Below are 14,369 nucleotides of genomic sequence, written 5' to 3'. Positions count from 1 at the left end.
GATCCTGGGAAGAGGTGGTGCTGTGAAATAAGGTGCCCGTAGTGGCACTGACGGGGGGGAGGAAGGGGTTTGAAGATTGCTATAGGAGAGGCACAGCTGCCTCACCCCTGTGCAATGAGTCCAATAAGGCCAACGAGAGTGTTGGTCTTCTCTCCTCACTAACTTTCTCCTCCTGTGTTTTTAGAAAAAGTGCTATATTTGGTGGTATGAGTACTGCTGCAGTTCGTGGTGCTCAATTGCAATTCTTACCTTGTTACTGACAACAGAAGACGTTTGCAAAAATCGCTCTTAAAGGGAGTAACACAGCTTTTAACTTGTGTTTCATGCCTAGTATCAGGAAAGTAGTGGCTAATAGCAGCAATTCTTAATGCCATTTCCACCGCATAGTACAACTTGTTAGATGGATACTTTTGTTAATGATACTTCTGTTAATAGTTGACTAGTTAATTAGAAAGAATCATAACAATTAGCTTTTGCTGGTAAATTCAGTGTTAGCTCTTCCACGTGGGGACAGGGATGCCCATCCCTGCCAGAAAAATCTTCTGCCCCTGAGACTTATTTCTTTTCTGTGATGAGTGCAGACAGCACAACAGTAAGGAGCCCAGCTCTGCAGCACGCTGTGCCTGGAAGTACAGTGCCTGCGCAGGAGTCCTCAGTGTGGGGGCTGGGGGAAGGTCCCCTCCAGTTAAAATAAAATTTCAGTTTTGAAATACTGAGTGTGAGGTTTCCCAGTACGTGGGTGCAGGCCAATATTCAGAAGATTGAAGCCCAGAATTTAGAAATAAAATTCCATACTCACTAATATTGCTGATTAACAAGACTTTGACATGTGAACATCTGCTTTAATTCATAATGCTTTAGTCATCTGTTTCTGTTGTTTTTTTGTTTCATGTTTTGTTTCAGACATCTTTTGTGTGTTTTTTTTTTTCTTATCCGTCTTTAATTCTAGAACAACCAGAGAATGGTAATGATGCTACTGAATTGGGCAACTTTATCATACCTGAGATTAGTGTCACAAATGTGTCTGGAGAGAGAACCGGGAATGGGGAAAAGAGCAGAGCACTAGCAGAGAATGATGTTCAGCATATACAGGGAGTACAGGAAACAGCTACAGATCCTAGAACTGACAGCAAAGGCATGCCAGAAATCAGGAGGCAAAAATCTGTAAGAAAAATGATGGATGATGGAATAAACTCAACTGGCAGAGTGCAGTTTTAGCAGACCACTTGTAGCTGCACTCTAAGGTACCGCTGTTGATTGAAAGGATCACTGCTGCATGTTTGGAGAATTAAAGTATGCAGTTAATATATTTGCATGCGTAATAACACAAATGCATGTATTGCACACAGCTTTGTCTGTGCCACAGACAATGATGACGTACTTACAAGTAGACACATTTAATCTGGAGGCTGTATGCTGTGAGACTCAACACTTCTTTGATTGTATTGAGCATATTTACTGGATTTACAGATCCAGTGATCAATGGTATGAAGAATCAATCAAAATGGATGTGAAAATTATCTCACTGTGTACCTAAGGTATTCCAAATTGGACTTCTCAAGGTATATAGGAGATTTCATGTTCCATTGTGCTTGAGTTTTCAACTTAATACCACCAGACTTATGATGCAGAAGGTGACCTTTCAGTCCTAAGGCATTCTTGGGTTGCTAAATGAGCAGGTGCCATATTGGGTTTTCTGGGACATTGATCACAGATCTTCATAATTAATCAGCTTTGCAAAATCACGTATTGGAGCACTTGCTCAAAATGAGATTTATACTTTTTTTTTAGTTTTGTGCGGTATCTTCTAATATGTTTCTAATCTCCTGCATGAATTAACAATAATGCATTTTTTTCAAAATCACTACAAACTGAGGTTGTGGGCATGCTTTTTGATCTAGTTAATGCAGTATTATTTGCTAGCTTTATATCCTAATGAATCTTAATTCCAAAATGTAATAGGTAAGTGTTTTGTCTTCTATTCTCTGTTCTTTTGCTTCATGGCTTCATGCTTGTAAATATCAAAGCCTAGTAATAAAAGTCAATAAAAGTGAGAAAGCCAAATGTTAATATTTTTTTTCTCCCTACCACACAGGTAACACTGATCTAGGAATTGAAGAAGAACTGATAGAAGTATCTGAAACTGATGAAGGGTTTTACTCTAGGGCTGCATCTAGCACGAGTCAGTCTGCCTTACCTAACAGCAGCAACACAAGCAGTAAGAACCTTTTAGGGAAGAGCCAACGAAGATCTGGAGGAAGCAAAGCTGGAGGAAAAGAAAAAGAAGCAGAAACCTGCAGAGATCACTTATCACGAAAACAAACTCAGAGAGCCATGAGCGAGAATCTAGAACTTGTTTCCTTGAAGAGACTGACACTGACAACCAGCCAGTCCTTGCCTAAACCTGGTAGCCATAGTTTGGCCAGAACTACTACTACTGTGTTTAGTAAATCATTTGAACAGGTCAGTGGTGTCACAGTTCCAAATAATCGTGGTGGTGTATCTGGTACAGAGGCAAACAGGTTCTCAGCTTGCAGTCTTCAGGAGGAAAAACTGATCTATGGAACAGAAAGAACAGACCTTCCTCTTTTAAGCAAGCAACCTAACCAGCAGCGACCTCCTAGTATTAGTATAACTTTGTCAACAGATTGATATCATGAATTAGCAAGTATGAAAAAAGAAATATGGGGTTGTATGCCAATATTGGTACCGTACAGTAAGCTCCTTAATGTACTCTACATTACTGTCTTAAACCTCAAGCCCATACATTCTTATTCAGCTCACATTTGACAGTAATAGTGAATAGACTACAGTTTCAATTATTTTGCATCAACTTCTAATAGCTTGTTACGTTCCTCTTTTCACTCACTGTATTTATACTCCTGATTGCTTATGGCTTTGTGTGAAGTTTACAGCTTTACCAGATTTACAAACATTGATTGTTCAGCCACTGGCCAAGATATCTGGCTTTTTACAAATGCACACCATGGGAACAAATAGATCCTCTTTCCCAGATTCTACTTTTCAATACTTCTTGGCATAGGCAAAACTGCAAGCATTTTTTTTTTATTTAAGAGGAGCCTTTTGGCATGAGCATAGAATTTTGGAATGGCACTGTTAGAATATATGAGTCATGAGAAAGCTGTACTTACATGCAAGGTTAAAACTGGAAGGCATTGGTCAGTGTGTGATGTTATGGATGGTTTTTGTAATGTTAGTCAGTATATACTGCAGTGTTCATACTTCTGTATGCCTATATGTGTCTAAGGTATAGATGCATTTTGGATTATATGTGTATCTTTGAAACTGGGTCAGAAGTCATATGGTAGCAGTACTTGTGTATGGCAGTTCTTACCAACTGCTGTAATAGTCACTTTTCAGACAAAAGTGTGACTGACTCTGTATCCCTTTCGTACTTTTAAATAGCAAGCACAAAACTACTCATTGAAAAGTTGCCATCATCAATAGTTATTACTTATGAGGAAGAGATGTGCTTATGTAAGGGCATTGTAGAAAATATGGTATGAACCCTTTGCACTGAATCAAGCAAATCAGGAGTGTAAATGCATTTCACATGAACTTGTTACTTGAGACTAAGAGAATGCTACCAAAGGATGTGTACTTTCAGTAACTTGCAAGCACAAAGGGAAATTATAGTGTAAATATAACTAGCAGTGTAACTCCTAATTTTTTGTATCTATTATTTTTCTAGTTAGAAATTCTAAAAGAGCAACATGTTCAAGGTTACTTAACCTTTAACCTTCAGTCAGTTTGGTGACCTTGTTTGATACCAACTTTTATAAGCTTAAGACTTCAATTAAAAAAGAACATTGAAACTACTTATGCAGAAATAATACTTATTGCAGAGAAGCAATAGCAGACAAAAGCACTTCAGTGGCAGTGATTATCCGAGACACAGCATATTATTGTGTGTGTAGAATCAAGGTGAGGATCTAATGCATAGTCATTCCCAACCGTCCAGGTGTATGCAGCTAGTCATCCCTTTTTGTCGAGAACGTAGAAAGACCTTGTGACAGACCAAACACTAAAATTCTAGGAGACTTTTCTGTCTGCCTGGAGATAAGTTTAGGTATACCTTTTTTGACTTATACTGAAGCACAAGTAACTTTTAAGCAGCTAATGTTATTCAGGTTTATGACTGGTTGATTAGTGAAAAGAAATAAGAAGACATAGTTGTTAGGGTTAAGTTGTAGAATTCTACTACTTAGCAGACTAGATGTGTACATTTCTTAATATTCACTAAAGCAGCAGAATAGCTACGTTGGTCTATAGATGTTTGTCTTCAACTGAGAGTCTGAGTTTAAATGAATGTGCCACCCTTTCTTGTATTCTTCAGTTTGTTGTGTGACATTGTTTTGTTTTAGTACTGCAGTATTTCACCTTACAGTGAATGTTTTCGTAATTGTACATGAAAATTTACATTCCCATTGTATAAACAAGAAGCTTGTCTTGTTTAGTGTTTAATGCTTTGGCCAGTAGAATAAACTGGTGTATTTTTTTGGAAGTTACATGCTTTTGTAAATACTTAATACAGCAGAAAATTTTGCCTTTTTACTCTTTTTTTTTTTGTTTTGTTTTTTCCCCTGAAATACACATTAGATGACAATATATTTGTTTCAGATTGACTAATATATGTGGTTACTGGAGCATGCATAATGACAAGCAATGGAAAAGTTTCAGGCAGCTGATTGCAGACATTGCCTAGAAGTACATATACTGAATGTAACGCTTTTCCTTTCCTTGAAATTTATATTAGATGTGATGAAGAAATAACCTGCAGAACTTAGGGCTGCCTCCTGATCTGTTCTTGCAGTGTCATATTTAACAATGCTGTGGAAACACCTTACAGTAACTAAAATAGAAACAAAAACTGGGATAGATGAATAAAATTGCAATTGACAAATGTTTGTTGTGACAGTATTATTTATGAGTTAGTGCTAAGAAACTAGAACTTATAAGTACTTCTGTTGGGTTTGTTTCGTTTCATTTAGTTCATGATCCTTTCAGTTATCTCCACAGTAGATATTATTTCAAGCTGGGTGTTGATATCAAAGGTGTTTATTACACTTGGAAGATCTGGCTTCTTCAGCTGTAAATCATTGGAATTTTGAGGCAACTAAAATGCCATAAAGTGTAGATACATAACATGTTTGCAATTCTGTTGGCTACAAGTCAAACAGCATTAAAGTTAGTTTATCCTTTTATTTTATACAGCTAATTATTCTAACTGTGCTCTGGCTTGAATCCAAAATAGAAACTGTCATTGGTACAACTGAAATTGTGTAAGGATTTATTCTTCCTTTAGAAAATGGTAAAAGAGGAAGTTTCTTGGTACCAGACACTGCTGCCTCCATACATGTGTGACGTTGTGTAAATGTGTCTGTGTTAGTCTCCGGAGCGACTCGGAGAATGAGCATGTTTTTGTGAACTGACATCACACTTTGATACTGATCTAGTCTACAGAATTTCTTTACTGATGTAAGTAATAAAACTTTCAGCTATGCTTCTTTCTTTTATTTAAAAGTATGAAAAAATGGGGATGGGGGAGGAATGGCAGAATTATTTGTTGTCCAAACGTGCATCTTGACTTCCATAAGACACGTTGTGCTGTTTCCAGTGCAGAACTGGAGGGGGTTGGGGCAAGAAGCATAGTTATTAATTCTTTCCCAGTGTTTCTAAAATTTGGAAGGCCTTGGATTTGGAACATCATCTACTTGTTTTATACTGACGGAAGAAAAGCGTATATTAAAGAAGTAGAGGTCTTCTAACAGCACAGGGAAAATATATGAAGACATTACATATTGTAGTCTACCCGGTAGTAGGTAGTTCTGATGAATACACTCCAAATGTCACACACAGTTGCAACATTCTGCTGGAAAAAAAATGTTATGTAGGAGTGAATCATCTCAAATTATAATGAGAGAAGTTGTTTAATGCTGACATTTATAACTGACCTTACTGTTTTAATCAAAGGGAACTGTTTGCGACGATGGCTTTGAAAAGCAACATTTTTGAAACTCTTGACAGCAGAATAGAATTGTTTTTGTTGTGAGAATCTATAGCATTTGTGCAAAAGGATTATGACCTTAACCATTTGATCTAGAGCTACAATGACTTTTCTGAAAGGGGATGTTGAATTCTCTTAAATACCTGACAGATTCATCAGGTACAGAAATACATACCTTTTAGCCATACTTCTCTCTAAGTAGGTCTCTTCTGATTTCTATGAGAATTTTAGAGATTTCTAACTTAATTGTCTAACTTTTGTCACAGTTTGAGGCTTACAATGCTATATATAGATATGTAATATATTGATATTTGTATAATTCTAAGACAGCAGACTAGATGTGTACATTTAATATTCACTAAAGGCAGCATAGTAGCTGCGTTAGGTGATAGATGTTTGTCTTCAGCTGAGCCTGAGTTTAAATGAATGTGCCACGCTTTCTTATACCCTTCAGTATGTTGTGTGACACTTTTGCTTTAGTACTTCAGTATTTCACGTTACAGTGAAGTGTTTTTGTAATTGTACATGAAAATTTACATTCCCATTGTGTAAACAAGAAGCTTGTCTTGTTTAGTGTTTAATACTTTGACCAGTAAAATAAACTGGTATGTTTTTTTTTGGAAGTTGCATGCTTTTGTAAATACTTAATACAGCAGATTTATTTATTTATTTATTTATTTTTTACAGGCTTTGTTGAAATACACATTAGACAACGTATTGGGTTTACGTGGCAAGGCCTTGGTAGCAGGGGGCTGCCTCTGTGAGCAGAGCCCAGCAGCTGCCCCATGTCAGGTCAGAGCCAGCTCCAGCCCACGCAGGAGCAGGCGGTCTGGGGGGAGCTGCCGCCCATGGGGGACCCGTGCTGGAGCAGTTTGCTCCTGGGGGATGGACCCCGTGGTACGGAGCCATGTGGGAGCAGTTCTTGAGGAGCTGCTGCCTGTGGGCAGCCCCTGTAAGCTCAGTTTGGGAAGGACGGCATCCCGTGGGAGGGACCCCACGGGGAGCAGGGGCAGAGAATGAAGGAGTGGTGGAGATGAAGTGTTAGGGACTGACCGCAGCCCCCATTCCCTGTTGCCCTGCACCACCCGGGAGGAGAAAGTAGAAAAAGGTGGATGAGAAGGAAGGTGGTTTTAGTTTCTTACTGCTCTGGCTTATTAGTAATAGGTAATAAATTATATTAATCTCCTATGCTGAGTCTGTCTTGCCCATGAGGATAATATGCGAGTGCTCTCCCTGTCCTTATCTCACCCCTTGAGCCCTTTCCATCATATTTTCTCCCCTTTTTCCTTTTGAGGAGGAGGAGTGAGAGGTTGTGGTGGAGTTCAGCTGTCCAGCTGGGTAAAACCACCACAGAGAGCACTGTATTTGTTCAGCTTTTTTATTATACACACCTAGAAGTCACAGTAAAATTCACTGCATTACTTTATATGTACGGAATACCTATTTTACACACAGCAAGGCTTCGTGTCAGACAAGAAGCTGGAAAGCACTGAATCTCAGGTGAACGTAAGCAGGTGAGTTGTAGACTGGTTGGTGGCAGAGGCAGATAACTCCTGTCACTAATGTACTACTACCTGGCCACCTTGCAATCCCAGACAGGAGCACAGACTGGGAGAAGAACTCACTGAGAGCAGCCCTGCGGTGAAGGACTTGGGGGTTCTGGTGGACGAAAGGCTCGACATGAGCCAGCAATGCGTGCTTGCAGCCCAGAAGGCCGACTGCGTCCTGGGCCGCGTCAACAGAGGAGCGGCCAGCAGGGCGAGGGAGGGGATTGTGCCCCACTGGACCTGTTAGAGCGAGTCCAGAGGAGGGCCACAGAGGGCTGGAGCACCTCTCCTGCGAAGACAGGTTGAGGGAACTGGGCTTGTTTAGCTTGGAGAGGAGAAGGCTCTGGGGAGACCTCATTGGCCTTCCAGTACCTAAAGGGGACAAATAAAAAGGATGGAGAAGGACTCTTTACTTGGGTAGATAATGACAGTACAAGAGGGGAATGGCCTTAGACTAAATGAGGAGAGATTCAGACTAGGCTTTAGGAGAAACTTATTCACTCAGAGGGTGGTGAGGCACTGGCACAGGTTGCCCAGAGAAGCTGTGGATGCCCCATCCCTGGAGGTGTTCAAGGCCAGGCTGGATGGTCCTCTGCTCCAGAGCAGTCTTCCTGTTGCTGATGATAAATCCATAAAAACGTTTCTTGTCTACCTCCCATTGCAGATTCAGCTTCATTTGGGATTTGGCTTTCCTAACCTTACCTGTGCATGCTTGGGTAGCATCTCTGTAGAACTGTTTGGTCTGCTGCTTCTGCTGCTTGTACACTCATTTTTTATGTCTAAAATGAATCATAATCTCCTGGTTGGTGCATGCAGGCCTCCTGCTGGCTTTGCCTGATTTCCTGTGTGCTGGGGTGGGCCATTTCTGAGCCTGGAGGAGGTGGCCCTTGAGCAGCATCTAGCTGTCCTGCGTCCCTTTTCTCTCCAGGGTGGTCTCCCATGGGCATCTCCCAAGCAGATTTCCCAGACAAGACAAGGTCTGTTCTCCTGGAGGTGCGGGGTTGTGATCCCGCATTTTGTTCAAGGCTCCTTTCCCTTCCTCTTACAAATGTAGTCGCTGGTGCAGCACTGCAGAGAAACCTGCGTGAACGGAAGAGCTTTTAGAGATGGCAGCAGTGGGAGAGCTTAAGTTCTGGTAACACTGAAAGTTTTTGTCATTTTTTAAAAAATCTCAAATCTTGAACTCCTTAATTCAAACGAGCAAAACTCAATTTCTCCTCATGTAATCGGGTAGAAAATGAAATCTCATATTCCTAACAGTTTACTTGACCAAACTAAAGATTTTAGTTTCTGCGGGGTAAAAGTTAGAGTTGATGCAGTGGCTGTGCAAGATTTGCTATTTCGGTGACAGTGGGTAAAAGGGAATGTTTAAAATAGGCCGTTATGTGGTTTCAAGTAGGAATACTGATGGATCAGTGGAAAAAAAAAAAAGAAAAAAATTGAATTTGAATCTTCTCTTCACAAAATGTGGTAGGGAGTACAAAAGAAGGTAACGGCACCCCAAAATACAGCCCTTAGGGGACAATGAGGATACCTTAAAGCCTATTTGTGGGACAGTTCGGCGTGAGAGAGATCTTTGAAGGTAACACAAGAATTTAGTTACAGAAATGACATTTATTTCTACAGACTTTACAACTAGTTGCTTGCCTTTAGTTTGTGATAACTATTTTTCATGTTTTATGTTAACCTAGCTCTGTATGAAAGGGGACTTCAATGCTCATGTTTTCTCACAGCCAGCTGCTGCCAGGTAATAAATATGCCTGCTAATGCAGTATGACTCTAGAAATCTTTGTGAAACAAGCCTTTACATTGCAGGGCGCTCGCTTCATTAACTTGATTTCGAAAATGAGGGCATGTTTAATTGCCTGTTACTCTAAATTTCATGGGACAATACTGAAATTTAATGGCGTGGAAAGACTTGTGGAAGTTAGACTGAGTCATGCAGCCCTTCTGACAAGCTACCTAGTTGTTATTGTCGTTGATGCAGACTAATACTAGCAGTCCTCTATCTATGGTTTCTCGGTCTGGGTTATGGTGCTGGATTTTTCTAGTGTGAGAGAGTAGACTTCTGAGGAAGTGAGAAGGAATGCCAGTGTTTACCTCTGCAATGCACAAGATAAATGAAGGAGCGTCTGGTTTTGGCACAAGAAGACTTCAGCATGGCTGGGATTTGCTGATCTTTCCGCAATACTACTAGTGAACCAAAACAAAGAACAAAGATTCAGTGTTTTTTCTGAAAAGGTACTTCACTCAGGCTTGCAATGTGAGTATCATTGTTTATTCCTATTGAAGTAGGAACAGAACTGTGATTGTTTAAAAACATGCATATAAAAACATGCATACACAGACATGTTATGCATGCACGTCTACATATATACACACATATGTATGGTTTCCTTCAGCTTCCCATCAGAGGCACCATCGAATGGATCCAGCACATTAAGAGAGGGATATCCTCTCCGACAGCTGGAGAGTGCACATCCCATCTCTTTCTTGCTTTTTATCCTGTGCAACTGGATACAATACTGCCTTGTTACTGCTCCCTATTGAACAGAGTCTGTGCATCTCCCTTCTTGCTGCACAGAGCCAAAATACTCTCAAATAAGCTTTTAAATCAAATGTTTTAGCATAGTTCTGAATAATGTCAGCAGCTGTCCTATTTTTACTAAAGTCCTTACTAGCAGGCAGAAGTCTAGGAAGAATAGACCTGATTTAGTAGTTCTGCTAGCCGGGAGGTAAAGATCTGCTTGGAATAATGAGGACAGGTACTGGGAGCTACAATTCTACTGAATCTGTTTGGATTATCCGAGTAATTGTGAAATAGCTGCATTTCTAAATGTCTAGAGCAGGGAAGGAGGAAAGAACTGGACCATGGGTCTCTTTACGTCATTCTTTCTTCTGCTGTTTTTTTTTTTTTTCAGAATCCCACTTAAAAATACACAGTAGTAGTTTTAGTTGCTTTGGGATTTAATGGTAGAACAGCAGCAAGGTTATTAAAGCATCTCTATCACTGAATGATAGCTATTCAGTTCTTGCTGAATCCTCTGACAAATCTGAGCCTTGTTTCTTAGCTATTCAGGCTGGGAAGGAGTGTCTCAACTGCCTTGCAGACCGCATCACATTCATTACTTTAAATTTCTTCAATTACCCATGAAATATTGCTTTTTCCTGCTACTAGTGTAGGAAGCCTCACTGCAAAAGCATTGTCCCTGACACTGGCATGAACCTGAACATGTTTCAGGCATTCACATCTTCCCCAGCTCAGTGACTGGGAGATTTTCACCACTTCTTCAGGCCTCCCAATGGATTTCAGACGTGTTACGATGCCAGCAGCTGGGTACCGAAGCACTTGTGTGGTGGCAAGTTCCCTGTGTGGCTGCAGGAGTGGGAGAAGCATTGAGCCCAAGCAGCGTTTCAGCTGCCAGTCTCCTGAGACACTGCGGTCTGGACTCTAAATGGATTAGTCCACTGCTTTGGAATTGTTCCCCAAAATCAAATGTGCATAGAGACAAATAACTCGAAGAATAAGTTACTGGGCAATGGAGTTGTCCCTGATCCCACACTGTATCAGCCACCTTTTCCCCAAAGCCTGGCATGCGTGATACATACAGCAGCACGACACATGCACTATGTTCTCGGTGAGTGACAGAGTGTTTTTGTGCCTTAGGAGCAGCATTGGATTAAAAGCTCTGTGATGCCTATGAGCACAAAGAGTTTTGACGCATTCTGGTAACGGTGAGATGAGTAACTTCTCAAATATGCCAACAAAATTAGTTACTAGGTAGATCCAAGGCAGTTGATGCCATAATTTAATTTCAGGCAGAAAAGCAGCGCCTTAGGTGGAAGAATCTTTATTCTATTTTGAGATATTGAACAGCTTTAATATGCCTTGACATTCAGCACCACATTCATAATCCCTGTAATTACTCCTTCCTACTCTAATAAGAGCCAGCGCGGTACGGCACAAGTGCTGAGGGACGGTTTTGTTCCACGGCTGAAAGCAGGAACACGTTGTATAAAGCACGCTCTGTGCTCAACTGTGGGAAAAGAGGTGAATGGGAGAGCGAAACAGAAGCCTTCAGAGCAGCTCACAACGCCTGCTGCTCTTCCTCCCTGTCTGTCTCTGCAGGCAGTTCTGAGTGAGTGAAGAAGCCGGGCAAAATGAGAGAGACATAAAGGTGAGGGCTTGCCGGTGAGAGCTTTTGGAGGACAACTCTTCTCCCGTGACTCCCACGCAGCTCCAGGGGCAGGTAACATCCCAAGAGCCAGGGCTCGAGGTGTGTTTGCCCTCCCCCCCTGCTGCCTGCAGCCTGGGCCTCGCTGCCTCCTTCCAGGAGAGGACCCTGAGCGCAGGCACGTGCCCCGGGAACAGGGCGTTACTTCTGAAACAACCTCACCTGGGAAACGAAGGGCCTTTGTGGGCAGCACTGGGGGCTGCCTCAGCTCTGCGTAGCTAAGCATTGATGGCTTTCTTGTCGTACTTTCCTGTTAAGAAGAAGAGGACTGGTACCCGAAGACAACATGTCAGGAGCCTCTGGTCTGCTTCTGTCAGAGGGTTAAAGAAGAAGAGGAGAGAAAATGAGTGGGTGTGAAGGATTTTCTGCTTTCTTAAAGGAGGTGGCCACTAGATTGGCTGCTGCAATGCCCCTTAAGCCGTAAGGAATACCAGAATTAAGGGATCTTGGTGAATGTACTAGCCATCGGCTGGATGTCTGAGGGAGTTTTTGGAAGAGGCCCTGCAAAGACCACAGCCTGGTCAGACAAGAAGTGGAGCCAACAAAGATGGAGGGCTGGAAGCTGTGAAGACATGTCAAGATTTGCAGATATCAAGCAAAGTGGTGAACGAGGAGCTTGTGGTTCATGAGGTACACAGGAACAGCAGGGCTGCTGGGATGGAAAAGCAGAGCTGTCCAGTGTGGTAGTGGGGTAAGAGACCCATCCACCCAGAGCACGAGTGAGACACAGATCTGACTTTACAAAAGATCCCAATGTAAAAAAATGCCCACTGTCTCACTGGTTTGGTTTGGCCAGCATAATGTGACTTAGAAATTTTTTATTATATATTTTTTTTTCAGTCATGCAAGAAGTCTGCATAGCAAGACTGAGAGCACTCATGCAGCAGTTTGTGGAGCTTGTTGCTATAGAAATAACTCACTGCAATAGCTGTTGTGCATGGAGCATGGGCATGGAGAGACCACAGTACTGGAAAAAGGCACAGGGAAGGGTGGTGGAATGGTGGCAGATTAAGAAAAAATGGGAAACGGCTGTACGGCCTTTGGGCAAAACTCTCTTGGTTGGGGTAGTGTCACAGGTCTGCCTGTGGGGACACATTTATAATCTTGGTGGAGGAATATTACCAGAAACTATCCTTAGGAGGGACTGAAATTTCTTGATTAGAAGACAAATTACATCAATAATGTATTTCCTTATCACTTCTGGAAGCTATAACCAACAGACTTATTAAACAAAATAAAGAATAGGCTATACTTTTTCAGACTTTGAGCATTTTTGTTGAATAGTGTAGGGATTAGATTCCTGAAACTGGGAAAAGTTAATTAGCCTCAACTGGGAATGGTGCTGGTGAGACCAAACTACTGGTATGTAAACCCCTTTGTTCAGCTGGGGTTGTGGTACTTCTAGGCAATGTTTCATTGTACCACCGTACAGAGAAGTAGGAGATAGTTACAGATAAGAACCTGTTTTGGTTTTAGATAAAGAAGAAAAAATAGACCTGATTTGGAGGAGTTTTTATTTGCAAAGGGCAAATTTTGAGAAATGAAGGTGGCTGGACAGTGAAGCTTATTGGCGTGAGATAAGGTAAAACAAAGAAAGAAAGAAACAAAAACATTCAAATAAAATTTAGTCAAAGGACAGAATATCCAGCATTTGCTCCTTAGAAAGGGGGGAAATCTTGTATGGAAAGCTGGCATTGGACATATAATTAATTCCCTTTAAAAGTTTAGTTGTGCACCTGTTAGGGACTGAATGGAGGGGAAGCAGAAGGAAGCAGACAGGTTAGCAGGATCAGAAAGTCCTGGGGATGGACTGAATTACTATAAGACAAACTGGTTCAACGTTTGCAAAGGAAATTACAGTACATGTAAAGTTTCCTCAATTATAAAAAGAGAAAGGGAAAAAAGAGAAGAGCAGGGCAGGAGCAGGGGCTGAGACCATCAAACATAAGAAAATGTTTTGAAGAAGATTGACATTGCCACCACATGGTCGCTCAGTACAGGGACATAGCGACGCACGTTCAAAGGCTAAAGCAAACCCTGCGGTACGGTTATGTTCCTACAGCTAGTGTCACAACTGCTTCTCTGGATTAACAGTGAAAGGTCAGGCAGTCCCAGGCAGTGCATGGCCTCAGCTGGGCACTATTCCCTGCCACAGGGACCAGAGCCACATCCAAGGGTTAATCCAGCTGCCACGTTGTGCGATCTGCTTGTGGGGGACTCCTCAGGCCGAGAAGAACAGCAGCTCGCTCGGTGAGTCATGAGGTCAGTGGCTAATCTCCTTTAGGCTTTTAATTATCACAGCAGATTCAATTTCCCTGAGGCTTCAACCAAACATAGCAGAAGCCTTTGCACTGTTGTGCTGTGCTGTGCAGGAGTGCTTGCATTAAAATCTTTGTGGTTTTTTTTTTTTTTCTTTTTTTTTTTTTCTTTTTCTTCAGCCTGCCTTGCCCAGGCACACAATGTGCAGTGAGGCAGGCTTGGGCTCAGCTGAAGCCACTGCCCAGGTCTCTCTAGCAGTTCGAGGGAAGATGCCTCATAAAAACCCAATTTGACTATATT

The 14,369-nt window shown here is 41.6% G+C and overlaps 1 protein-coding gene across 9 annotated transcripts in view; it reads left to right on the top strand.

The window, feature by feature from the left end:
- Positions 1 to 5,524, top strand: part of HYCC1 (hyccin PI4KA lipid kinase complex subunit 1) — a 44,208-nt gene extending 38,684 nt beyond the window's left edge. For 6 of the 9 annotated variants that reach the window (XM_048070259.2, XM_048070260.2, XM_048070261.2 and 3 more), the window contains exon 11: positions 2,096 to 5,524. In XM_048070259.2, the coding sequence (XP_047926216.1) occupies positions 2,096 to 2,652 (557 nt within the window). In that variant the 3' untranslated portion in view covers positions 2,653 to 5,524. Of the gene's footprint in view, positions 1 to 949; positions 1,246 to 2,095 lie in introns of those variants that run through there. The other 3 variants (XM_048070263.2, XM_013171839.3, XM_048070262.2) reach the window with 3 other exon arrangements.
- The last annotated feature ends 8,845 nt before the right edge of the window (positions 5,525 to 14,369 follow it).

Source organism: Anser cygnoides, chromosome 2 (assembly GCF_040182565.1).
Source record: "Anser cygnoides isolate HZ-2024a breed goose chromosome 2, Taihu_goose_T2T_genome, whole genome shotgun sequence".
Lineage (NCBI taxonomy): Eukaryota > Metazoa > Chordata > Aves > Anseriformes > Anatidae > Anser > Anser cygnoides.
This window is presented reverse-complemented; position numbering and strand designations above follow the sequence as displayed.